The following is a 27,123-nucleotide window of genomic DNA, read 5'->3' as shown; positions in this document are numbered from 1 at the left end:
CTGTACAGAGGCAGAGCTGAGATGGGAGCTGAAGAGGTCTCGTGCCTCTGCTCCCTTCAGGCTGCCTCCTCTGACCTCGAATCCTACGAGACTAGGGGGTTTAGGTCACTTTCTGAAGTCTATTTGCCTCAAAGTACCTTTGAAAAAAGCAAAATGTTCTCTTGAACCTAAATTATCTGTCCTTATCCTGTCTCAACTCTCATTGATAATCCTCTTTGTTGCCTTTAAAAATATTTATGGGAGTTTATTCTTTGGCAGTGATAGTCATGTTTAATTCTCTTTTCTATTACACTGGGCTTTTCTTTCAATGGTTTCCTGATGTCTTGCCGTTTGGTATTGTTAGGTTTATGTATCGTGGTTTTAAGATTTTAAACGGGTTCAGAAATACGCTTACTTGTGGTAACTGGATACTTTTCCCCATGAACTGTTACGGAGGTGGCCGCAAGATATCAATTTATACAAAACTATTTTTTTTATTTTAGCGTTCTCATGGTGATGTCGATTGACACGACCACCACCCTGGGCCTCTGCGTGGCTCTGGCCGCCATCGCTGCAGCTTGTGTCTTTGTCAAGCAGCGCCAACGCAATGGCACTGAAACATCACTACTTTTGCATCACTACTCTCAGCGTCCCTGGGACTTTTAAAACTCTTTGAATTTTAACGACAAGCCTTTCCTGAACCTCACATGCTAAGCAATGCAAATAAAGTTTAATAATATATAAGGCTTGATTAAGCCTTTATCGTTCCAGTTCAGACTGTAATACCACAGGCTGGGATTGAGGCATTCAGACCTGCTTTAGGACTGGCGTCTCCGGGTCGCTGTGGGGTGTGCAGGGCCCGTTGGGTTTGTGCTGGCAGCTAGTAGCAATTCTGCATCCAGCCTTGAGCAGAAGTGACCAGAGAGGACCGTGTCATCTTCATCTTGGTGCTGAGCTTTGTATCACAGATGATAACAGTTGCCATTTCAGAAGGCCATATAACCCATGCTCCTGCCCCAAAAAAAGGATCAGCTTTTCAGGAATCATTCCTGACAGATGTGTCTGACCTGTTCATAAAACCCTTCAGTGACAGAGAGGCCAACTTTTCCCTAGACACTCCCTTCCAATACTTTTCTGTCCTTACTACTACAAAGTGTTTGGACTTTTCCCCCTTAAATTCATGACTGCTATTCAGCTTTCTGTTACCACGGGCAAGACAACAGTTTCTCTTCAGCCTCTCCTTATTGTATTCATACAGGACACATTCAAACTCTTTTTCCTCAGCCAAAATACTTCTCGCAGCAGTTCCAATGAGACCCTTTTTCCATGACCTCCAGGTATAACAGCTGTGACGCATTTGTTTGGAGGCAACTGTAAGATTAGGAAAAACAAGCTGTTCTTAATTTTCCTTGAAAATAAGCTATTGTTGTAGCTCTCCAAGATCCGTGCTCAGTATAGTACTTTGAAAAGTTACCAGTCTCAAGGCACACACAATCCAAGGGAAGTCAGCTCATGTATCTTCTTTGATTGACTTTTCATCTGGGAAGATTTCAAGAGCTCTTGGCACAGCTTTACGGGGACATTGAGCACTGCGACTTCCCCATGCTGCGAGGATTGGCCTCCCAGTTTCAGAGACCTACATGTGGGATGTCTTTAGTGATGGAGGCATAGGGCTAGGAGAGACCTTCTCCGTCAAAGCCAGACCTGCTGTCCACACATGGTCCTAGGATCCCGTTCATAAAGGTACAGTGCTCCACCCCCACAGCCTCCGGTGCGTCCCCTGCAAGGCCGTTCCATAAGCTGAGTGCTCTAAGAGTTACGAAGCTCCTTTTTAATCCCAGTTATTTTTATTTGTAGCCAATTTTTTTCCCAATTGGTTTCATGCCAACATTGTCCTTATGCTTAAATAGGCTTCTCAGCTCTCTCTTGGGTGCTTTTATGTGTAGCAATCCTACCCCTTCTGGCCTTTGTTTTGTTAGGCTAAGCAAACTGAGTGCGTCTTGTGTAAAAGCTTCCTTTCTCCTTGTTACGCTTCTTGCCAAGGAAGCATCTCGGCCATCTGAAATCTTTCCCACACAAGCTATATATGTAAAGCACCTCTCCATGACCATATACGTGCCATCACCTCTTAGGTAAAACCCAACTCTTTATAAATGCATTTGCTGGATGTTGGAAAAGGAGCTAAAAAAGCACACACATCCAAGCAGAACAAGGAGCGAAAAGCTTGGCACATCTGCCTGGGGAGGTTATAATTCGACAAGGACGATAGGGCGTACGCTGTTGTGCTTCACAAAAGGGCTGTTGGAGCCTCAGCACTGGATCCTGTGATTCATTTGGGTCTCTGCTTTGATGTTTTGTTGAAAGCCTTCTTCAGTGGTCTGGCAAAGGGATCCAAACCGGCACTGGTCTGAACCACTGGCTCGGTAGTACCTAGGTGGAAGGAGTTTGGCAAAACCTTACTCTGCACCACAAAAATGTTGCTTAGAGATCTCCCACCAGTCTGGGCCTGAGTCTGTTTAGCACCTATGTGCTGATCTTTGATAAGGAACTAAGAAAATTTTTTTTGTGTGAAAACTGGTTGCTTTTCGTCTTTCTTTGCACTCAGAGCTAGAGGCCCTCTTGACATGGTTCCCACGAGACCGGTGGTATTGCCCCTTTAGCCCTGCATGCTCCCAGTGAGCAGCAAGTTTCTGAGGATGGTGGGTTTAGTGGGCACCACTCGGGGAAGAGGTGCCAAAAGGGGCTCAGAAACGATGCTGTGGCTTGATGTGCAAGAGCAGTGAAGCTGCCAGCCACAAACTTGCACCCTGCTGTCCTGCAGGTCCCGGAGATGGACATTCAGAAGCTCTTTTAGTTGCAAAAGCCTGGAGCTCTTATTTTGGGCAGATCTGTGCTATAAAAACCGGTTGTGCTTGTCATAGCCGTGTGTAGCTTTGACACCTGGGCAGGTGACATCTGAGGGCTCAAACCCCGTCCTCCCTCCTGAGAGGGCTGCGGGTGATGCTCAGAGCCGGGGGACTCCTTGCCAGTGACTGAAGTACGTTCCTCCGTCTGAACGGAGTGGAGATGGGAAGGGAATCGATGACAAAGAGGAGGCGAGGCTTTGCTCGACTTGGGGATTGCCCTGCTGTGCTTCAGGGCTCGGGCTCCACTCCCCAATCTCATGCCCCCAGCCCCAGCAGCGTTCAGCCCCCTTTGGGCTGTGCTGTTGGGGAGATGGTGCTGGGGATGCCCACGTCCCCTCGCTCCCCTCTAAAGCCTCTCAGCACGAACGTGGTACCAGCACCCGTCCTCAGCACGAGCACGTGCTCTCCTTGCAGGGAGCAATCCCACTGCTGGCTGGTGTTTGCATGGAGGGTGGGGAAGGGTCTCCCGTGTCCGTAGGGTGGTTGGAGGCCCTGTGTGAGTGGAGGGGCTAGATCCCAGGAGAAGCCGGGCTGACGGCACGAGGCTGAAGCAAGCACTGCTGCGAAGCGACGTGGCCTCCTCTCTCCCCCAGCCTCCCATCTGCATGCAGAAACGATGGTGCCACACCAGCAGCACTGAGCGGTGCTTCCCCCTAAACCCACGCGCTCGTTTTCTCTGCACCAAAGCTGCCCCATCCCCTCTCCCCTCCCCAAACCAGCCCACGTACCTGGGCACGGTTGAGGCTGCGCCGGGGCTGAATAAGGGTGACTCAGAGCTGGCCCGTGCAGGGAGAGGAGCTGGAGTGGGTCCCACCTCGTGGTGTTAGCATCTCTCCCCCCTCCTCCTCCCCGTCGCCCCGCACCTCGACTCCACACCACCGGCGGGTGGAGCAAGACTAAACTGGTCTCTGCATGCATATCGCCTTTGTCTGGTGTGGATGAACATAAACTGCTGGAGGGAAGCATTTTAACGATGAAAACCATGCGGGGCTCAATTGTTCCCTGCATCCGTGGAAAATTACTCCTGCTCACTCTCTCCTTTGCTTGAGCAGCTCCAAAACATGCTTGTAGGGGAGAGCGAGGAGGAGGGAGGTGTGCGTGCCTGTGGGGTCAGAGCTGCTGCTTTTTTTTTCCCCCTGCCTCTAAATGATTTATTCTGAAAGACTCTCGCCTTTGTGTCATTGGGAAAAACACACAGCAATCAGAAAGCGTTTTGGGGCCAGCCATTTAAATGTCACTGGGAAAAGAATAGAAAGAAATGAATCCCCGACATCCCAGCGATGCGGCCCCATCCCCCATCCCTCCCTCCCCTTCCCATCTGGCACAAGCAAAAACAGATGGGAGAGGTGGCCGTGGTGGGGCCGTGGTGGAGGGTGCTGGTCCCACTGCCCGCGTGGGCTATGGTCCATCGCTGCCGGTCCTGAGCACCCGCCGGGCATGAGCTCCCCTGCGGCGGGGGGCACTTCCCTGGGCAGAGGAACGGGCAGGGACACGGGGGCACACGCTCGGGCACAGGGCGATGCGGTGGCCCTGGGCTCTGCTCCGGGGCTCAGGCTGCCAGTCGCTGTCCATGAACCCACCCTGGGAGCTCTGCGGGTCTGTCCGACCGTCCGTCCCCTCCATGGCTCTGGTGCTTCAGGGCTGACCGGCTGCTCTTCTCCTGCCCCTTCCCTGCGGATTTGCTTTGCCACAGTGCTCCATTTTTTTCTTTTTTCACCTTTTTCAGACCCTGCCTTTTTTACCTGAATTTCTGACTCGTTTGCTTGACTCTTTTCCTTCTCCCTTTTATATTTCCCCCCTCCCTCCACTCCCAGTGCTGCCCAGCTTTCCTCTTTATCTCCTGCTCTCTCTCTCATTGTGTTTTCTTTGTGGTCCTGACGATAACGTTCTTAGGTATAAGAAAAGGAAAATCCCAGCGATACGTGGCCGCGAGGCTTTCATTAGCAATCGGGGCTGACCGGGCTGGCTTTTTTATTCCCTGTGCAAACCATGCCTTCCCTCACCACTCTGTGTTACCCATGCACTCCCTTCCCCAGCTGATCCCCGGTGCTGCAAGACACGCGCCGGCTGCCTTCAGTTATCTGCTCTGCGAGGATGGAGGTGGGAAGGCTCAGGGTAGAAACCTTCCCAGGAGCTGGCTCTGTGCTGAGCCTGGAATTGTCCCCAAAAACCAGGGAAGAAGGGAGCAGATCTTGCAGGTCGGCTGGGCGTTCGCTGCCATAGCCAGTCACAAGTGGTGAGCGCCCGAAGGAGGAAGGCAGCGGCATGGATGATGTATTGTGAAAGGGATTAAGCTAAATAAACAGAAATTATAGGCTGGGTGTCAAGGATGACCTTCTGGTTGTGGGATGTGGCAAGCAGTGGATCGTATCTCAAGACAAGGAACAGAAGAAGTGTTGTTTGAATGCTGAAAGCTGAACTCCACAAAGCTCTGGAAGATACCGTTGTATAGCTGGGGATGGTGGATTCAGGGTTAAACCTTGCAACAAAAATGCAAAGTACTCTAGTAAACTCACCCAGGATCCTCTATAACCCGTCTTCATGAATTTATTTACTGTAATGTGAGGAGCACGGCAAATATTATTCCCTCTATTTACAGAAAGGGAAGCTGCAGCACTGCGAGGCAGCGGGATTGTCCTCGGTCAGAGCCCACAGCAGGTCCAGACTCGGTGCTCGGCCTCAGTCAGCCTGTGGCTCTGCCCCAGACCCTCCTGCACGATTTTCTCCAGTCTGTGCGCTTCAGCCCCGTTGTGTTGCAGGAATGCAACGGGCTGCCCTGACAGGCTGATCTTCTCTTGCCCATGGTGTGAGCTGGTGCTTATCTTCAAACATTCCCCTTGCATAGGTGTTCCTGGCACCTGCAACGCTTTTTGCACCCAAGAGTCTTGGGTTGGGCTTTTTTGCATGTATTTTTGCCTTTTTGATTTGTTTTCTTCTGCTTTGAAATCCCTCTTGTGCACCTGGTGTCTTTCTGAAACCTGGCGAGAGCCTTCTTCCCCAGGTGGGGATGGAACCGGAGGCAGGCTGGTTTTCATCCCAGGTACTTAGCTGTGCTGCTGCAGCCTGCGCCTGCCTGTGGGACACTTCAGGGATGTGACATGAGCCGCCCGATTGCCGCTGCAGTTCCTTTCACTCCCTAGTACCCAAATTCAGGTTTGTCGCAAAATCCTGATTCCTACAGGGACCGAGGGAAGGAAGGGAGCTGGAGGCATCTCCTGGTACGATCAGGGAGCCACTCCTGTCATTCCCCTCTATTTGCTCACCTTTATTTCCCCAAGACCTTGTGCTGTTTCATCTTTCTCTACCCTGCCCAGGCCTGGACAGGACAGCAGGGAGCAATATTTAAAGCCTCTGTGAAACTGCAGCTGAACTCGAGTAGCTCTGCAGTGACCTCCTCTCCCTTCTTGGTTGTGAATTCTTCTCCTCCCTCTTTTCCACGTAAGTGGAGAAGCTGCTCTATTTAGGGACTGGTGAACACCCCATCAAAGGCGTCTCCAGCAACACGTTTCTGTGGCTCTTAGGTATTGCTCAGGGTCCCAATTCACTGGCTTGCTCATGGTTGCTAAAAAGGCACCGGAAAGATGGTGTGGGGAGGCAGGGCTGGAGCCAAGCTCATCTTAGGTGTGGCTCCCAAGTTGGTCTCTTTTGCAAGCAACTGCTCACTGCAGCCTCCCCGCTTCCTTCCCCACAAACCCGGCAGCCTCTCCCTTCTCAGTATTGGAAATTATTTCACTCAGAAATCAAGAATCATGAAAGTGAGGTCATGGGACCACTTAGTTACATGAAGGGAAGCAATCCCACAGCATTTTTTCCATATGAATAATACCGAGAATCCCTTTTTGGGCACATGTTGCATCCCGCCGAAGGCATAGTGACACCGAGAAGCATGCGCAGGGCAAGAAAGTCAGAGCCCCAGGGAAACTGGAGAAACGTTCCCCGGCAGCGGGTGGGGTGCCGGGGGATGGTACTGGTGTAAATCCAAAGTAATTCTATCAGTTTCGCTGGAGTTAGACCAGAAGTTATGTCCATGTCACTGACATGGCAGCCTTGACGGTTTGACATCTAGGGTTAGAAGCCTGAAGGACACATGTAACTTAAGCCAATGGAGAATTTCATGGCTGTATAAGACGAGTGACCTTCATGCCAGGAGGCAGAAACCAGGGCAGTAGCAAAAAGAGCAGCTGTAGCAGAGCATAGGTTAGATCCTCCCGTCCTGTGCTGCCCAGGAGTTTATTCACTGTTTTCTTGCTACACCTCCACCTTCGTCTCATTTAGTTTGTAAATCACCCTCCCTTTGCACAGCCGTTGTATCCCGAATTGGCAGAAGTTACGTGACTTTACCGCTTATGCCATTTTCTGGCCTGTTTATGTCCCGTAAATTAAGTCAATGATGAGCTTGGCATGGGATCTGGAAGTTTTTCGCAGCAGGATCAGTTTCTCCCCTTTAATTAAACATTACAGGTTCCTCATGAATCATACTTCATGCTGTGAAACTTTTATGAACAGCCTTAACATAGTAATTTATGGGAAATCTGTTTTGATGTGTGCATCTGGGCCTTGCCTCCAACCTTGGACACAATTGCAAAGTTCCCGTAAATCATCTGACTTTGCTGGATTTGCACCTACCCCGCAACTGCAAATCATCAAGTGCAGCCAGGCTGAGCAGGCGTGCAGTGCCGCGGCCGGCTGAACTTGGGCTCTCGAGTCTAAACTTGGGCTCTCGAGTCTAATAGCATGGACCCATCCTCCAGGCGGGTTTTTAAACCCTTTTCCAAAGTAGGTCTTCACCTGGCTCCTACCACATCCCACGGCAATGAGATCCACGACTCCCTTACGTGTCTGTGCAGAAGACCTTTGCTGGTTTTCAACCTGTCGCTTGCTAATTGCATCTGGGACCCCAGTTTTTGTGCTTCGTGAATTGGAGAGCTCCCTCTCTGGAGCTCTCTTGGGTTTTGTTTCTCTTCCAAGCTGATATTTTCCTCTTTTCAGTCTTTCCTCGTGTAGAAGCTCTGCCGTATGCACCATCTGCTCCCGCACCCATCCCAGCCCTTTTTCTCACTTATCTGTGTCATTTCTGAGGTGACCAGAGCCACTGACAGCGGTCGAGATGTGGGTGCACAGGGGATTTCTGCAAACACAGGATGGGCTTTCCAGCATCATCTCTGCACCACTCGCAGCAGTTCCCCGGGTGCCTTTTTACTGTCGTAACTGACCTTTGCACAGTTACATCCACAGTGAGTCGAAGCCCCCTGAGCAGCGTTAGATCATTTACAGCCTGTTATTGCTTTTTAAAGAACGAACGTGTACGTGATCATGCTATCTCTCCTACGAGGACAGGCTGAGAGTGTTGGAGTTGGGCAGCCTGGAGAAGAGGAGGCTGCGGGGAGACCTTCTAGCAGCCTGCCAGTACTTAAAGGGGGTCTATAGGAACGACGGGGACAGACTTTTTAGCAAGGCCTGTTGGGACAGGACAAGGAGCAATGGTTTTAAGCTAAGGGAGGGCAGATTTAGACTGGATTTAAGAAAGAAATTTTTTACGATGAGGGTGGTGAGACACTGGCCCAGGTTGCCCAGAGAGGTGGTGGATGCCCCATCCCTGGAAACATTCAAGGTCGGGTTGGACGGGGCTCTGAGCAACCTGCTCTGGTTGAAGATGGCCCTGCTCTTGCAGGGGAGTTGGACTGGATGGCCTGTAAAGCTCCCTTCCAACCCAAACCATGCTATGAGGCTATCTGCCACCACACCCCTCTTTCTAATAACTGTAGAAAGCACTGATCAGCAACAGATAAACCGGAAAGAGGGACAAATGTCCCTGGGATGGATGTTTTTCCTGTTTGAGTGGAAGAGGGAGATGCAGGTCCGCACGTCTGTGCACGGGCAGGCAGGCAGAGCTCCGCTGTGCAGCGCCCGTGCCGGCAGCGAGGCTGTCCCTGCCCACCAGCTCCCTTGCCTGCGCCCCAGCCAGGGCACCCTGCTTGTGCCCACCGAGGGACATAAGGGGTGGTGGGGATGGGGGCAAAGGACAGAAATCAGTAGGAAAGCTCCTCCGGTTCCTCTGGGCGCAGCAGAAGTCGTCCCCGTTGCTGGGTTGAGCAACACCAAATTTTGGCTGCTGTCTTGGTGCCTTGTCCCACGCACCAGGGACAAGTCCCTGGTGTCCCACCACTGGTCCAGGGACAAGGCAAGTCACGTATCACTGGGGTAGGATGGTTTCAGACAGCTCACCGCTGTCATCAGACCTGTAGTGCAACAGGCTGCGCTCTCAGACGGGTGTCCAACAATTGTTTTAAAAAAAAAAAAACAGAACCCAAAACTCTTTGCAATGTTAGCTTATGTAAAACATCTGCTTGGCAGAGACAACCGCATGTCCAGTCCCAACGTGGGTGTCAGAGCATTTCCACCCCTTTTCCACATGGAGGGTTTTGCCCGTTATTCCCACTGCTCTGCCTACTTGGTCCTATTTATAGAGCGCCTTTCATTGGAGTCTCTAGGCTTTTAACCTTTATTCTTGGAAAATTATTCACTTAGACCTGCTGTGGAGCAATTACTAACCAACACTCCTCCCCACCCTGACTTTAAAAGAAATTCCCACGAGGCAGCCCAGAACTTCAAACCTCCCTGCGGCCAAACCCCGGCTCTGCCTTGTGCCGCGACCTGTCTTGGCTTGTCCCGCGGTTCTCAGCCTGGCTCTGTTGTTCATTCACCTGCAGAAATGGTTTGCTGCCTTTGATGCTTCTCCAATGAGATCATTCTCCGAGTACAGGAGCAAAACACTCCGAACGGGATTCTGGTGCGGGCCGATTGGTTTCGCCAGGATTCTTCCTCATTCTCTTGCTCACCACCTGCCGGGCCACCACAGCTTCTGTCTCTGGTCCTGGTCACTGTAGGACAGAAGAGCCCAGTGGCGACCATAGAGCAATTTGGAGGTGGTTGGTCCCCCAGCTGGGAAGAGCTTCTGTGGGCATGACAGGGGGGGACACGTCTCTTCCCCGCCCCCCAGCATTTCTATAGCACCCTCCTTGTGTTATGTAGGGTCGGAAACAATCAGCGGGTTGTTCGAGGTGCCCGTCGCTGCCTGGCTTTCGGGTGCTGTGTGGGATGCAAGAGGCTGCTGGGGATGGAGAGGGCTCTTCTACCCCGCATCTCTGGAGGGGCAGAGGTGGTTGAAGGGGAGGTGCCTTGTGCTCTTCTCGCTTTTGCTCTTAAAATCCCCGGATGTCTAGAATATGAAATCAGCTGCATCACTGCAGAGACCTGAGGCTGGCTGGGAGACCGTGCTCCACTGTGCTGATGAGTCCTGGCTCCTTCCCGAGATGCAGAGGCCTGAGCCTGGCAAACCTGGGGTTTGGAGACGGGGGCTGCTGGTGCCCGAGACTCCTGCAGCATTTCCTACGGAAAGAAAACCCTCCTGGTTTTGAATGGCCAATTTGGGGCCTGACTTGGGGCTCGAGGAGGAAATTCTTTCAGGCTGTTGTTTGCATTTCACTGGAACAAAAAAAAAAAAAAACCCAGCAAAAGGGCTCAGCTGGCTTTGCTTTCATACCTCCCAGTGTGAAGCAGGCTGGGCACATGTGGGGCGAGGAGGAGGGAGGGGAACTGATGAAACTATGGGTAATCGTGTTTAAACATTTGTCCTGGAGCTGTGTTGCAAGCGTGCATCCCTTTAACGGGCTTCACTCGTGCCCCGGAGACACCACTCGAGGGCAGCCACGCTTCAAAGTCAAATGCCTGCCCCTGAGCTGGGAAAGGACAAGGCGATTCCCGCCCAGTGCCCTGCCAAAACCCCCCTTCCAGCTGCTGGGCCTGGGTTTTCTTCCCAGGACGGAGCCTGCACCTGGATCCAGGTCCCAGGTGCTTCAGTTGAGATGTACGACCAAAGGCACAAAATCTTCAGCGGTCGCTTGAGGAGTCCCTAGACAAGAGACATGGGGGGCAGAGCCTGGCTGGCGGGGATGCCGAGCACCTTGCTGCTGGGAGAAGGCTGTGGAGCAGCTCGTCTCCTGCTCTTCTGCCCACTCATGCACCAGTGTTGCCATTTTTTAATAATTCCATCATGACTTTAAATAGCTGTTACTACCAGAGCCCGCAGGCTCCTGCCTCAAGTCCTCACTGGCTGCACACGCAAGCAAACATCGGCAGGCTGCCATTTCCTGTGCGTGTCTCTGCATCTACCTGCCCCGTCCCGGGGCGCATTTCATTACTTTGTGCCTTTTTGCCAAGAAATACCAGACTGGTGTCGTAGATGATCATGGGAACTAATTCAGTCCGTGCCAAACTCTGCTGCTGTGATCCAAGGCATGATCATGGAGGGCTACGTCCTGCCCCGAAATACGGCACAGGCTGCTGAAACCGGGCTGAGAATGAGGTTGGTTGGTTTCTTCGGGAGGGAAAAGAGAAGGGTCAGTAGTCAGAACAAGCCTGGGTACTCACATCGCCATGTGGTATTGGTGAGAAAACAGCATAAAAACCAGGGCAGTGCTCCCGACTGAATGATTGCTTAACTTGGGAGCCACCGGGTGCAGGTACTTGTCCAAGTCCCTTTAAAAAGCTTCCCCCAGCCAGGTGGGCAGGAGCCCACTTTCATTCAAGGAGCCCACTTTCATTCAAGGTTCATTCTTGAATCTTCTGCTCTGCCATTCATTAAAAAATTCCACCTAAGCTTGTATTAATCATGGCGAGTTGGTGATTGCAGCCTGGCTTTTCCAGGACATTTGCTTTCTTCTGGTGATGGCAAGGAGCTGTGAACAAGCATCAGTCCTAAAGATGGGCCTTTTTCATGCCAAAGAGCCACAGCTCTGTAATTTCCTCGTAAATCTAGCATAACCCCATGGATTGAGAGAAACTGCCTTGGATTTACACCGGCAACACTCCTCCTGGCCTGCAACCCAACGTCTCGAGCAAAGCATTCGCAATTCAGCAAAGCCCTTGCAGGCTGTGGGTATTAACGGTGACCCGTGAGCATAAAATACAGCGGCATCTCTCCTCTTAGTGCCGCACGGATGGGCCCTGTGCCAGCTCCCGGTCGCGGGTGCCGAAGCGGAGCAATACTCCTGGAAGGCTTTTGTGTTTGTGCTACGGGGTGGAGGGGAAATTTAATTGCTTGGCTGCCGACCGTCGGCTCCAGCCAAGAGCGCGCTGGCTCCGGTGTGGTGGAGCAGGGTGCTGGCTTCATGGGCTCCGGGTGCTTGGTGGCGTGGGGTCAGCAGAAGCCGGGTTTACGGCAAGGGGGGATGCTCCATTCTCTGTCCGTCTCTCCGTGCCAGCCACAGCCACGGGTTTCTTGTACTTTGGTCACGGCTGTGGGGAGTCTCAAGCCTTATTTTAAATACAAATCTTGTTGCGTGCTGTTTGAGCAGGACATAGTTTAGGAACAAATGTCCAGCGGGGACATTTAGGGAAAGGACTAGCAAACATTAAAGATCATGAGCTTTGATGTCTTCTAATTTAGCCCAGGAGGATGGGAGCCGAGAGCCCTACAGTTCCTACAGCCCTGCAAGCAGAGCGGATGCAAACAATTATTTATTTGCCTCGTTGCAGTGGAACTGCCTGCATGGGACAAAGACCTGGTTTGCAGGATGATGTTAAGGATGGTGGGCAAAAAGGAGAGAAAACGGAATAATTAAGGCTGTAGCTTTGGGAAAGGGAGTTTGCTGCTATTTTAAGGTTTGGTTCTTGCTTGTTACTGTTACATAATATATTTCATTTGGCATTACTTTATGCAAGTAGGGAGAGGGAAAGCTGGAGCAGAAGGGAACTTCACTCAAAAACCTTGTCCCCAGGTCCCAGCCTTTTCTGTGCTGCTTATAATTAACGGAGTAGTTTGGAGACGGGCTAAAATTTTGGAGAAGGAAAGTCATCGTCAAAGTTTCCAAACCTTGGAGAGATGACAAAACACATCCGTGAGGACCCCAGCGAGTGCCTTACAGGGGCCAGCAGCACCAGAGCAGACAGTCCTGGTCTTGTCACAGGGAGGATTTTTATTAACAAAGCAGAAGCCAAACCTCTCCAGCCTTCCTGACTGTCACAAAGAAACCGAGAAATACGTGGTGTGAGGCAGGGAGGAGAGAACAGAGAAGCCTGGCGCGTATGAAACTTTTGCCCTTGGTTTCTGAAGTCTGCTGAATTTTAACTTGGAAATTTCTTGTCTGATAACAGAGAGAGAAATGGGGAACCAGCGGGGGAGACACTGGGAAACTGGGAAACCCCAGCCGAGGCTCTGGGAGATATTGGGAAGTTCCTGCTATTTTTGCTGTCGCTGCAGTACTTTCTGCTGGACTTTGTGGTGGACTTTGTACTTTTAGGACTCTCCTAACCCTAAAGACCTGAAGTCTACCTGGGGCATCTCCTCCCACGCCATGTTGCACAGCCGGCTTGAGGGTGCTAGGGCTGAGCCTCCTCGCTGCGGTCACAGAATCACAGAATCACAGAATCGTATGGGTTGGAAAAGACCTTTAAGATCATCGAGTCCAACCGTAAACCTAACCCTACCAAGCCCACCACCACACCATGTCCCTAAGCACCTCATCCAAACGGCTTTTAAATACCTCCAGGGATGGCGACTCAACCACTTCCCTGGGCAGCCTGTTCCAATGCTTGATAACCCTCTCGGTGAAGAAAAATTTCCTAATATCCAGTCTAAACCTCCCCTGGCGCAACTTGAGGCCATTTCCTCTCGTCCTGTCACTTGTTACCTGGGAGAAGAGACCGACCCCACCTCTCTACACCCTCCTTTCAGGCAGTTGTAGAGAGCGATGAGGTCTCCCCTCAGCCTCCTCTTCTCCAGGCTGAACAACCCCAGGTCCCTCAGCCGCTCCCCATCAGCCTTGTGCTCCAGACCCTTCCCCAGCTCCGTTGCCCTTCTCTGGACACGCTCCAGCCCCTCAATGTCTCTCTGGGAGTGAGGGGCCCAACTGCTGCCAAGGGCTGCCAAGGGCTGTGAGCATCCCCCCGCGATGGCAGAGGGACGAAAAGCCGTTTCTCTAGACACGGGCTGATTGCTTTTGACATGGCTGCTCAGTCCTGCTGGGGCTTCGCAGTGTTATTAATGGTGTCGGGACAACCTGGAGCCCTGGGAAAGGCTCTAACACCGGCAGGACCTGCTCTCCCGTGGGGTGCCATCGTCCCAAAGAGGCCGGCTGCTGCGAGGAGTGGGGGAACAGCCCCGAGCCCCTCAGCTCCAGCAGCAGAGCCCTCTCGCTCCCGCTGCCCTGGGCGGTTTGCAGGGTGCCCGCTTGGCGCAGAGGGAAGCGGCTCCTTCGGCGGGTGGCGTTTGGAAAGGGAGGAGCGGGGCTGCATCTGCAGAGCTGCCAGCGCGGGGGGACTGAACCTCACCGGATAAAGGCACTAACGAACCAGCCGCTGCCCTCCCGCAGGAGAGTCAAAATGGGAAAGATTTGTGATCGTTGGGATATTATACCAGCACTCCTTACCCAAAGCTTCGCTTTCCCCTTATCTCCTTTTGCCTCAGTTTCCCCTGACATGGCTGTTTCAGCCTGATAGAGCAACAGCTCCCAGCGGTGGCCCTTCAAGGGACAAACATCGCGGCCGCTTTCCCCTTTCCCAAATGGCACTTCCAAGGACAGTTCGTTTGAAATGTCACGTTCAAACACAGCTGCGTACTCGTATTCACCTCAGAGGTACGAACAGCTGTAAATCTTCAAAGTGAATAATGATTAGCCCTAAGCGGCGCTGGGCTGTGAGAAAACGGATCACGGAACAATTACTGAAAGCAGCCGAGACTAAAAGTAGCGTTTAATGGGATCTGGCATCTTCTGTTCCCACTGACCTGAATGCTGCTCCTTCTGCCAGGCAAAGGGAGCGAAAACCTCTGAGATTTGTAAGTCGGAGTATTTAGGTCACATGTGGATTAGAGTGTGATCAGAGTGGCTTTAATGTAGAGCTGCTCTGAATACCTACAGATCATACAGCGCGCTGAGGGATCAGTGCTTCCAGCGGCTTTTAGCAAGGTGATGGGGCGAGCCCGGTGAAAGGCTCTCCCTCCGGCGGCACCACGGTGTTCTGTCCCGGCTGCCGGCGGCACAGTGGGTTACGGGTGTTACTCACCCGTGTGTGATCCCAGCTGCTGTGCCGAGAGCGGTGGGGCCGGGAGCCCCACGGGTGGGATCGCTGCCCGCAGCGCATCCCTGCGCCATGCTTGTCCCTGCTCAGACACGGATGTCGCGGCGCGGGAGGAGGTGCGGGGCAGAAGGGGCTTCCCGCACCCTCTCTGTTGCCGCTTCTGCTTTTTGCAGAGACCTAACAAGCTCATTTCATTTAAGAGCACATCCGCACAGCTCTCGACCAGTTATGAATGCATTCGACTTGGTGTTTTCATGCTGAGTGGCCCAAGCTCCAGCCAGTCCTGGGACTGAGGTCTGTAACTGGACCATGGCAACCTGCAGGGACCAGACCTGAGGGCAGGACTGCGGCTGCTTCTTGTCCTATTCAGCTCTGCCGAGCTGAGGCCTGTCCCCAGCACAATTCCTCCATCACCACTGGGAAAGATCATGAGACAACCCAGACCCTGAACGCGACCGGGACGCTGCTGCCGGGTGGGCCTGTGCGTCCAGCACGGCCACTGCTCTGTCCCTGGATGCGTGTGTCCCTAGCTCAGGGCTGGAAAGCCAGAGGTGACGTGGGAGAGTTTCTCTGATGGATGTGATCGCCTTTGCCGTCCTCGACTGGACAAAGGTGCCCACAGGTGGTTGAGCTGGTGCTTGGTCTGCAGCTTCATGCTGTGCTCCTGGAGACCCCGTGGCGGTGGGTGCTCCCAGCCTGGCCACAGGCAGGATGTCCCCTTGCCTTTAAACAAAGACCCATAGTGTTTCTGGCTTGCCGTCCCACCAGGTTCACCCACAGCTAAAAGCTCATGGTAAGAGGAAGAAGAAGGTCCTCAAAGATGCTGCAAGCTGTGATGCCTTAAAGCAGGAGCTGGCCTGAGGTAGTACCTGTCCCGCAGAGCTCCCGTCTTCTCCCTCCCCAGTTCCACACCACGTCAAACCCTCACCCCAGGAGAGGAGGCAGAAACCCTCAGCTATGATTTCCTGGCTAACCAGATCACTGAAGCTACAGGGAAGGGCCCAGGTCTGAGTTCTTGCAGCAGTTCTCTGCTATCAGATGCTCTCCATTAGCTGAACAGAGCAGGGCTGTGACCTGCACGCAGCCAGCCAGGGCATTGCACCAGGGCAGCGGAGCCCGTCCAGGTATCGGCTGTGGGTATCGGCTTGCACGGAGGATGCTCCGTCTCTCTCGCTGGCTCCCTCCGACACGGGCAGCGCTACCCAACCCCACTGCAATGCCTGGTGGCAGGAAGCCACAGGAACATCCAGCTTCCAAAATGCTCCGGGCTTTCAATTAGCTGCACCTCCACAAGGAGATTGCTCAGCTCAACGTATCTAAAATCTTCCATGATGATAGATCGCGATTTGACAGGAGAAGCACAGCTGGCAGAGAAAAGACTTCTCTTTGCTTCCTGTAACTTCCCGAGCGCTTCTTAATAACGCCAGCGCTCGTAAAGGTCTGTGGTTCTTGCAATCATGCGGAGAAATAATCTCCCCGGCTGACGCTGATGTGTTGCTACCTCGGGGTAAGGAGGCAGCAGCTGTGTTTCAGCACACAGACATTGCACAACCGCTGAGGATGGGAAGAGCTGATGTAGGCTGGATCCAACTGAAAGAGAAATTTTAGGTCAGCAGAATATTGTTGTCGGCGCTGGGACGTGGCCAGGTTGCTATGGGGACACCTGTGCCTTTAGGTTTTTGATCGTGCGAGGAATCGGGATGCTCTTTCACCTGGTTTCCCCAAGAAATCATGCTGATCCTCTCTTCCAGCCGCCAGCCCCGCTCCCCCTCCGATCGCATCTCAGCCCAGTGGCAACCTCCAGCCACATCTAAGAGAAGGGCGGAGGGCTCCGAGACACAAAGCACCTACAACAAGCCTGTGCAACGCCTGGCCTGAGCGCCACGTGCATCTCCGGCAGGTATTTGTTTGGTGCCGGCAGCTGCCAGGCAGCACGTTGCGGCTTAGCCAGCAGCGGGGGGAGGCACTCGCCTGTGTAGCTCCGGATCAGCCGGCACCCGCTGCCGCCCACGGCTGCACACAGGGACGATGCCGGCATGGAGGTGACGGGGCTCTTGCTGGAGCGGGGACTGACCTACAAAGCCGTCCTTTGCTCAGGAGGCCTGGGCTTAGCAGACAACATCCGAATTCCCGTCTTTAAAAGCAGGTCAAGAGCCCGACCCTGCCTACGTGAGGAGTTGAAGGATAAACGCTTCAAGGGCTGGAAGAATATTTTCCATTCCCAGGCCTTGCAACCCAGTCGGGCGGGTCCGGTGGAGCCAGGGATGAAATCCGGGGGAAAGACCTGCAGCCGGCCCGGTGAGCTGGCGGGTTTGGGCCGAGAGCCGGGGCAGCAGGACACCCCCCCGCACGGCCAGCTCAGGCATCTGCCTCCCCTTGTGCCTGTGGCAGCAGAATTCGGATCCGGAGTCGGGCTGGGGCTGCCACAGCAGCAACGGCTCTGGGGAGAGGGGGAATTGCACGGAGAAAAGGAAAATTCATCCCCAGAACTAACCTGTGCCAAAAATAATCAGTGACTAATTTTACATCTTTATGATTGGCTTTTAACTGCAAGTTATTAAAGACGGGGAGAAAGAAGATTATGTCCTGGTGGGAGGATAAATGAGTGTTGCCATAGAAGCGAGGGGATGCTGCAGCACAACTCGGTCCGGCTGGACCACAAACCACGAAGCCACGGCGGAGCCTCGGGGCTGGCCGGCATGCTGCGGACAGAGACACACCCGTGTGAGTCCGGGGCAAGCCGACAGCCAGGGAAGTCAGAGAAGATAGATTTGTGTTATCAAGCCAAAGCCAGAGAGTCAATATTTAGCCTGGACACGAAGCCCAGCCCTTGTGCAGCCGGGCCCCCGTCCGTCACGCCGCTCGATTGCCCTCCCCAGCTCTTCCAGCAGCGGCTTTCTCTCCGCCTGGTCTCACAGCCAGATCGTGTTTCCCCCCTCTCTGAGCTAACCCCGTCCCAGAGACACTTTTATCAGTCTCAGGGAAAGGGAGAAGCCAGGATTTGGGGGGTTCAAGGGATTAGGAAAGAATTTGCCTCTGGGAATCTCTTTCCTCCGTCTGCCCGGGATAAATTGTCCGATGGAGATGGAGGCTTTGCAGCTCAGCAGGGAACTGCTCAGAGCGAAACATGTGGAGGCAAAAACGCTCCTGGTTCCCCGCCGCTGCAGGAACTGGGTGTTGAAAGGTCCTGGAAAGGGTGGGGAGAGCTCTCTGTCCTGTGGCCCCGTGCTGGGACGAAGTAGGAGGACGTTTTGCCTGGGCTCTGTGCACGCAGACGTTGCCCGCTCGGCCTCCGGGTTCTTTCCTGGGAGGACCAGCTCGCCCACGGGAGGCAGGAGCAAGCTTACAAAGCTGCAAGCACCACGGGAAACGTGATTAACTGGAAGAAGAAGGGATTTTTTCTTTGGCCTGTTTATGATTTTCTGCTTTCGTTATGTCCCTATAAAGCAAACATGCCTTGCCAGTTAACAGCCCTGACCTTACTGGAGGGGGAACAAAACTGAGAAAGCTACCTTTGGCGTGTGTGCCCGCAGCCCTGGCAGGGCGTGGGGGGCTGTGTTTACAGCTCCATCCCTTCCTCCATCTGCGTTCAGCTTCTGCGGCGCGTTATTTATACCGCAGCAGGGTTCATGGTGTGCTCGGTCCCGTCTCTGCCAAAGAGGGGAAATCCTTGCCCTGGAAAGCAGACGACTGCTCTGAGTTCGTTTGCTGCACGGTCCTAAAGCAGGACCATGCCCCAGTCTCACCGGGTGTCCGGACCCCTGGAAAAAGGCTAAGGCCCCTCTGGGATGCCGGTGCCCAGTTTGTTCCTCCTTTAGATCTTGCAATCAAAGACCTTTCACACCTCTGCTAAAGAAAGATGTCAATACTGCAGAGGTGAAACGTCACAGTTTCAGGGGTTTTTTTTAAACCTGAAGCCTTTCAGAAGTGGCTCTCCATAAGAGAGATGTCCTCAAAGCAGGATGCCTCCAAGATGTGCTGGGCTGGTACCAGCCGCGGCTGCACCACATCCCCTGGGACGGGCGCTTCTGCCCGAGGCTGTACCCTGCTGAGCCGGGGCTCTGGGCCACCTTGCACGGGCAGGGCCGGAGCCCGACGGTCCCTTTCAGCTCCCCAGATGAGAGATGCTTCCTCTCCTCTCTGCCTCCTGTGAGCGGGAAGCTGTGGTGAGGACCGCATCCCTCCCCGCCTCCCCAAGAGCTGCGTGTGGCTGCGGCAGGGCTCCTGGGGACCCGGCTGCAGGAACAGCTACCGCGGGGAGATTGGAGGGGTCGGAGGGCAAAGGACCTGCTCTAAACCCTGGCAAAAAGCGGTTTTCGGCGGGATTGTCTAAGCACTGCTGGTCCCAGGGGATTGCTCCTCCTTTCTCCTGCACCACCACCTTAACCGTGCCTGGCAGGTTTCTGAGCTGCCTCTCTGCATCCCCGGCACCCGTGTCCGCCCCACAGCTGGCTCAGAGACCCCGAGCCGGGGAGCGAACGGCCCCTTCTCCCCTCTTCGTGCTCGCCGGGGGGGGGCTCGCAGAGGGACAAGCTGCGTCCCAGGTGCCTTGAGAGCCGCATCCCCTGCGCCTGCCTCGCCAGCGGCAGCCCCTGCTTTCGATGCCTGGGGCTAAGCTGCCTTTTCTGGGGCTGAAGCGCGGGTGCTCCGGCTCCCAGTGATTGGGTGCTATTTTGCTCCGGCACGGTTCGGCAGCTGTTGCTGTATATTACCCCGGAGAGCCCGAGCCAGCCGGGGGGCTGGAGGCAAGGCGGCGGTGGTCGAGCCCCAGGTACGACTTTCTGTGGCTTTTAATGCTTTCGGCTGGACGCGGGGCAGCCCACGGGCACAGCCCATGAGGCAGCGCTCAGCCCGCTGCCGGCCAGCGGCGGACTGGGGGCCACGGGGCCCATCCCGGTGCTGCCATGCGAGCACACACAGGGAGAGCAAGGCAGGCGAGGGGACTATTTTTGGAAGTTTCTTTGATGTGAGTCAGTGGTAGAGGCAACCTCGGGAGCTTGTGCAGGAAAGTCCCAGCGACAGCAGAGCGGAGCCAGTTATTCGTCGAGCGTCTGTAGTTTTGTGCATTTAAGAGAAGAGCTGGCATGCGGAGTGTGCATCCACGGGAGCGGGAGCACGGCCAGCGCTGGGGAGGGGGTGGACGGGTCGAGCAGTCGTACGGGAGGGAGGTCTCCTGTGCGGGAGTGGGGTGAGCCCAGGGCTGGAGCTGGGCTCTGGGGCCGTGGGCGACCAGCCTGCCGCGGGCAAGCTGTCCCTGGCATCAGTGGCCATCCCTGGCATCAGCGGCCGTCCCTGCCATGCTTGGCCTGGGCAGTGGCCCTGTGCTTGGTACATTGGTGCTGGAGCTGGTCTGATACGGACCGGCCCTAGGAAACCTGGTCCTGCAAGCGACACAACCCGTCCTGGCTGGGGCTGAGGATCCCCTGTGGGCTGTAAAACCCCAAAATGGCTCCCTCTGGGGCATGGACCCCCATCTCCCGTCCGGGGGGAACAGACCCGGACATGGAGCCGGTCAGCTCGTGGGACTGAGTTAACGCCCGTCGGTGCCGGGGGAGGATGGCTGCCTGCCTGGCCATGGCGCGGCCGTCGCAGAGCCCCGCAGCCGTCGCGGCAAAGCCTGGAAACGTGCCCGGGGGCTGGAGGCAGTTTGGGCTCCTCCGTCTCAGCGAAGCCCAAGGGGAGGAAGCGAGGGAACAGCCCGGCACCCTGCGACGGGGAGCTGAGCTCAGCCGGTGGCCGGGGACCCAGCAAGGACATTGCAGGATGGCCGTGTGCTGCGGGGCACTCCTGCCCGCTGACCGCCCGGCATTTGTTTTATCCCTCTCGGTTTAGTGAGAGTCCCTTGAAGTGACATGGCCGCAGGTCCCTGTGAGGCGTTGGAGAAAGACTTGGCATGCCCCGAGGCCACCGACGAGCTGCCCGGGCGGGCGGGGAGCGCTCGCAGGCGGCCACGGAAGGACGGGAGAAAAGGTACCTTGGCCTCACCGCGAGCCAGGGGCCAGGAGGTGCCGGCCGTGGCCGTGCCAGCGCCGCTGCTGTGGTGCTTCAGGCCTCGCAGGAGGGGGCTCAGCCCGGCAGAGGTGGCTCTTTGCAGCACGGTGAAATCATGGGGCGACCTCGGACATCGAGGGGCACCTGCGCGGCACCGACCCCGCTGGGACATCGGCCGTGGCCGCAGCCAAGAGGAACGGAGGCTTGTGCCCTCCTCCGTCTTCCTTGCGCTCATCTTTGCTCAGAAAAAGCGTGAATAACTGTGTAGCTCTAAAACGTGACAAGCACTTGGGGGAAAAGCTCTTTAAGGAAAAATTCTCCACCTTTGTGCTTTCCTTGGGGCTGGGAACCCCCCAGCCGACGCGAGAGTCCTGGGGCAGCTCCTTCGCTTCCACAGAGAAAGGACCAGACTCGCCATCACTAAAACAAAACCAAAGACTTTTTTTTGATTTCCCGTTGAAAGCCAAGACCTTTGAGGCCACAGTTCCCCAGCCAAAAGGTTTCCTCTTATTTATTTGTTTTGCTTCCAATATCGTGTCTTAGATTTCATCCTGGGAACTGGTATTTTTTTCTCAGCGTTCGTTCTTCCACTGGGGGGAAAATAAACTAAACCCAGCTGAAAGGAGGCAGAAATTCCTCCTCCTGGTGACGGCTCGCAAGGATGCGGCATCCAGATGCCTGCAGAGTGAGGGCTGCGCTTGGAGGTGCCGACAGGGCTGAGGCCGCTTGGCTTCGGGACCGTGGCGGCGCGTCCTCATCCCCGTCGCTCGCCCCAGACCCAGGGGCAGAGAAACCCCTGGGGAGCCCAAGGAGCCCAGCACGCTCCCAGCCCTTCGTTGCATCGAACCGCCGCGGAGCCCTGGGGACCCTCTGGTTTTCTCTCCCACTTCACACCTGAGAAAAGCCCTGAGAGTCACCCCTGAGCGTCGCGGTCCTCTTGGGCGGCTTGCGGTCTTCTTTGGGGTCTGGTTGCTCCGTGGTAGCCGGAGCTTGTCCTGCTGTCTAGGCTACAGCCTGAGCTGCCTCCAGCCTTCCAGCCTCCAGCCACGTGTTTTCAGGGTGTCCGTGCGCACCCTGGGCCGTTCGTCGCGCCGTGCGCCTTGGCAGGGAGGTCACCGTCCCCTCGGCTGCAGCGCCCCAGGGACAGCCAGGACGGTGCCATTCTGGGGCCCAGCAGCCCCAGACGTGCGCAACGACGCTCTTACACCCCGACCTTTCCAGCAGCTACCGTGATGGCCGGGGGCTTCCGAAACCTCTCTCCGCGGGTGACCTGGCTGAGCTAAAGGGGGAAATGCGGCCATAATGTCCCCGCTCCGCGAGCCAGTGGGTGGCAGCAGGAGGACCACGCGCCCCCGGCCCCCGGTGATTCCCACCCCTCCGAATTTGCCGCCTAACAGACTGCGCTGTGCTTGCCTTTAACAGATGCCGACGTGCCAGTGAGCAGCAACGGGGAGAGCGGTAGAGCCCATGTAAGTGCGCGGCATTCCGGGGCCGGGGGGGCTGCCGGGGGGCTCCCTGCACCGGGGAGGGGGCTGAGCAGGGTGCTGTCCCATGGTGGCATTCGGCCCAGGAGGGCTCTGCGGGGTGTTGCACCGCGTCCGTCCCGGGGCAGCCAAAAGCCATGCCCTTCAGCTGTCGCTGTCACTGATCCGTGCCGGTGATCTCTCCCTCGTGGCACTGATCCGGTGCCGCTGACGCAGGCCAGCAGCCAGCCCGGCCACCAAACCCCCCGTCCCCAGCAGCACCGAGCCCAGACCCCGACGCGTCGTGCGCTCCCTCTCCTCCCGGCGCGCTGACCCCGCCAGAGAGCGTGCCCTGGATCCCGCCCGCCGCCCTCAGTGCGTGTGTGCGGCCGTGCTCACGTGGGCCGGGGGCGAATCCAGCCCCGAGGGCTACTCTGGGGTGGGCTTGCTCAAGCGCAGCCTGGGGGTCAGCAGCCACCGGCCCACCCGTGTGCGCTGCGGCCGCACCCTGGCGCCTGCTCCGCAGCACGGAGCCAGCTAGTGGCTAAATCCTTCTTAGCAGACAAAAAAAGGAAAAAAAACCCAATATGTTTTTAAGGCTGCTGATGCAAACGCACACTCCGGGGTTAGGTGCTCGAGGAGCCGGTGACGAGCCTGGTTAGCTCTGCTCGGGGCCGGCGGCAGCATCGGCTCAGCCGCGGGGGACCCAGGCAGCGTGAGCACGGGCTGCGGAGCGCAGGGACCGGGTCCCTCCACGGCTGCGCTGAGCACCCCTTGTTCTGGGAGGGGGCACGCACGTGCAGCCATGACCCCCACGCTGCGTGTTTCCCCGTGGAGCTGTGCGATGCTCTTACACCCCCGGCCGTGCTCGCGCCTCTCCCCGCAGGGGCTAGAGGAGGCGAGGGCCCGGCTTGGCGTCTCTGAGTGGGATCCGGACGAGCCTGAGCTGAGCATGCCAGAGCCAGCGCCGCTCGGCGTGGACAAGAAAGTGGCGGAGAAGAAGCGGGTGGAGAAGGTGGGAGCCAAAGGCAGCGCTGCCGGGCCTCCAGGTAGGCGTGCAGGAAAGCCCTTCTCTGCCCCAAAATGGCCAGCCTGGCCCCAGGTGGCCACAGAGGCATAGACCCTGTCCTGCGTCCCCGGCCAGCCCGGGAGGCACCGTGCGGCCCCAGAGCAGAGACGGGAGGAGCTCTGCTCTCCACGGTCCCCTGGGAGCTCAGCAACATGGAGATGGGGCTTCCCATCCACCTGCCAAATCCCGCTCCTCCTCCTCCTCTTCCTCTTCCTCCTCCTTCTCCTCCTCCTCCTCCTCTCCGCCCTGCCCAGATCTGCTGCTGGAGGGGGGAGAACAGCAGGGCCAGGAGCACGGGCAGAGGTTTTCCCGGCTCGAGCCCCAGGGTGCTGTAACGCCATCGTGGCCCAAAGGCCTCGGACTCAGCCCCCATGACGCTCTTTTTCCCACCGCTGCGGTGCAAACACCTTCCTCTGCCGGCGGTGGCAGGGCAGGCAGCTCCTGCCCCTGCCCCTGCCCTTCCCACCCCCCTCAGCACCCCCTTTGCCACGTCCCAGTAACGCTGTTTTCCTTGGGGGTCCCCAGTCCCCAAGAGCCTCCCGGTGCAGAGGAAGCTGGAGCCCCCCAGCCTGGACCCCGCGGAGGAGCCGCTCCTCTGGGAAGGGCTCACCCTCAACAAGTGCATCCTGGTGGCCTCCGTCGTCGCCCTGCTCAGCGTCACCTTCCAGGTGCTCCAAGGTGAGCTGGGAGCCGGACGGAGGGGGACGGGGTGGGCAGCCCCTGCTGCCACCTCCTGCCTCCTCCTGCCCCCTCTCCCCTCCTCTCTTCCAGCGCCGTGCTCCAGGGAGGGAGTCAGCCGCGGCCGGCAGGACCCTCCACCACCTCCCCTTCACGGTGGGTTCGGATGCTCCAGGCTGTCCCGATACCCCAGATCCAGCCTGAGACGGGGCCGCGTCCGAGGGTGGGGGTGGCCCTGGGACCCCGTGTCTGGGACGTCACACCCGAACAGCCTCGTCCCCTGCTGACGGTGACCCGTCCCTCTCCCCTCCCAGAGGTGGTCAGCGCCAAGGAGGAGGAGGTCCAAGAAGTGGTGACGGCCCAGCCTGCCCAGCCAGAGAGCAGCATGTTCCAGGGTGATGATGGTGACGACGATGGTGATGACATCGGTGATGATGACAGCGATGCTGACAGCAACCTGGTACGGGCCTGGGGTGGGGGGGAGAAACAGCATCCTCGGGGTACCTCCCCTGGGGGGGAGCATCTCGTCCCTGGGGGGAGGGATGGAGAGGGTCCCTGTCCCTTGGGCTGTGTCACCAGCACCTGGTCCCCTCCATCCCCCCCAGGCAGAGCCCTGGATCTTCAAGAAATGGTTTGGCCGGTCGGCACCAGAGGACGGGGATGAAGAGCCCACGGATGTCCCCGAGGTGTCACCGGCTGCAGTGGAGGTGAAGAAGAGCCGGGAGAAGAAGCCGGAGAAGAAGGAGGAGAAGGCCCGGGAGGGCCGTGCCGCCCAGGCGGAGCGGAGCAGCCGGAGGGAGACGCGAGCCAAGGACAGGGCGCCGGGGGAGAAGCCCAGCAGAGCCCCCAGGGCCCCCCGGGAGCCGGAGCAGCAGCCCCAGAAGAAGCGGGGCCGGGAGGGGAAGGAGAGCCGGCGAGAGCGGGACGAGCCCAGGAAGGAGGGATGGAAGGGCCGTCCCGGCAGGGCCGACGGCGGCGGGGAGAGCCCGAAGCGGGACTGGCGGCAGCAGAAGGGCAGGAAGCCCTGGGAGCCGGCGGCCGCCCCGGGGAAGGACGGCACCGCCAGGCCCAGGGAGGGCAAGAGGCGCGACTGAGGCTGGGGCGACCGAGGGGCTCGATGATGCTGAATCCAGGGGGGTCCAACCCTGCCACCGCCGCCGGCAAGGGCACCCTGCCGCTCCCTGCCTGCTCTCCGGAGACATCCCTGGGCCGGTGGCGTGGGCGGCGTGGGAATGGCGGGCAGTGCAGGCAGCGCTCCGGGATCTCCGAGCAGCAGCAGAGTAGCCCGGGAGCCTGGCACGAGCCTCCCGGGGGACTTTGGGCCCCCCTGGATTAGATGCACAAAGGCAAGCCGAAAGGACCGGGGGAGGGAGCTTCTCTTCATCTGGCCTTCGTGCTATTTCTCCATCCCCACCCAAAATCTCTCTTGCAGTTCATTTTCAAGGCATCGGGGCGGCGCAGTGGGCGCAGGGGTCCCAGTGAACAGAGTTTGTTTCCAGACCGTGTAGCTCTTGAATTCAGTTAATGGTTTTATTTAAAGCAAATCAAGAGAGAAGTGTATTCTGGGTTAACGAAGCCGGGCTGCTGCCATCCTCAGAGGGACGTCAGGGGAATGACGACCCCGACCTCGCTGGGCCCCGGCGCCATCGCTGCGGGGTGGTGTGAAGCTTGCTGGTAACAAAACGGGGCTGGAGAGCCCATCACCCGGGTGTCCCTTCGGGCCTTGCCTTCACAGAGTCGCTTTTAGGAAACACAAGTGCAATATCACGCAGCGCTGTAGCAACTACAGGAGATGTTCACAGCCCCAACCCACAGCAGGTTTAAGTATTTGCTAAATCTATAGAGGTTAAAATAAACTATTTTCATTTTTAATATGGTATTAAATTGAATGTTTTAAAAAAAAAAACCAACAACAACAACAAAACGTCCCTGGTTATGTTTGTGCGTTCTGTGTCTGCCCCGTCCCCGGTGCACGGGGGCTCATGGCTAACCGGGGTCCCCACGCGGGCCGGGGGACAGGGCCGGCGTCTGCCAGCCTCCGGCCATGCCCCGCCAGCCCCGTGGGGACGCTGCAAAGCCCAAGGGCTGGTCCCAGCACCGGGGGTTTGCAGCCAGGATGAGCCCAGGAGCCGCTTTCCCGGAGGCTGGACCCGGGAAGCAGACCCAGGCCAGCGGGTCTCACTGAGCGCCGGGCTTGGCTGGGAAGATGATCTGGGGGTGGCCGGGCTCTCTGTGCCAACGCCGGCGGGGACGCGGAGCAGGTGCTTTGGCAGCAGTTTGCGCCCGCTCCTATTAATGGTGCGAGCAGCCCAGGAGGTGTAACGGGATCGCTCCCCTCTCTCAGCCCTCCCTCCCTCGCCCCTTGGCTCCGGCAGCGTCCCGGGCGTGGGGTCGGCGATGCAGGCACGACCCGGCAGGGAGCCCCGAGTCACCACTAGCAGCTCTCCGCGGCCCCGGCTCACAGAGGGAGGGGTCCCCGGGTAAAGGCTGATCCCTGCGGGGGGTTTTGCCGCTTGTTCTGCTGTCGCAGGCGGAGCCGCGTGGCCGACGGGGGCTTAGTGACAGGCCGTGGGCTGGGAAACGGCCAGAGGATGCTGCAAGGAGGGGAGGCTTGGAGGAAGCGACAACTGTCCTGCCCAGCCGCCATAGGAACGGAAGGCAAGGGTTAAATAAGCGTGGTCCTGGCCGGATCCACCAAGCCTTGCCCTCCCACAATGGCTCCGCAGCGTATCCAGCCCAAACCCTGCCGCGGGGTCAGAGCCATGCTGCAGCACGGGCACCTCGGGCAACCCCGGCATCGGGAGCGGGCGCGAGGAAACGCCGGGCTGCAGAGCAGCCCCCGGGGACCGGCACAGCTACAGACAAACCCAGAACCAGAGCGACGCTAATGAGCCAAACCGTGGGGAAAGGACACGTGGGGAGCTCCCGTCTCGGAGAGAAGCACCAGCTCCTGAGCCGT

The 27,123-nt window shown here is 56.9% G+C and overlaps 1 protein-coding gene across 1 annotated transcript; it reads left to right on the top strand.

The window, feature by feature from the left end:
* Window positions 1-17,590: 17,590 nt before the first annotated feature.
* JSRP1 (junctional sarcoplasmic reticulum protein 1) lies at window positions 17,591-26,036 on the top strand. Its single transcript, XM_075524602.1, has 9 exons — window positions 17,591-18,159; window positions 18,881-19,129; window positions 19,622-19,734; window positions 22,377-22,423; window positions 23,304-23,466; window positions 24,012-24,164; window positions 24,258-24,320; window positions 24,479-24,624; window positions 24,770-26,036. Exons 1-9 carry the CDS (start codon window positions 17,591-17,593, stop codon window positions 25,256-25,258), a joined length of 1,992 nt encoding a protein of 663 aa, XP_075380717.1. The 3' UTR covers window positions 25,259-26,036.
* The last annotated feature ends 1,087 nt before the right edge of the window (window positions 26,037-27,123 follow it).

Source organism: Mycteria americana, chromosome 24 (assembly GCF_035582795.1).
Source record: "Mycteria americana isolate JAX WOST 10 ecotype Jacksonville Zoo and Gardens chromosome 24, USCA_MyAme_1.0, whole genome shotgun sequence".
Classification (NCBI taxonomy): Eukaryota; Metazoa; Chordata; class Aves; order Ciconiiformes; family Ciconiidae; genus Mycteria; species Mycteria americana.
Note: the sequence above shows the minus strand (reverse complement) of the source record. Positions and strands in the feature narration are given on the sequence as shown.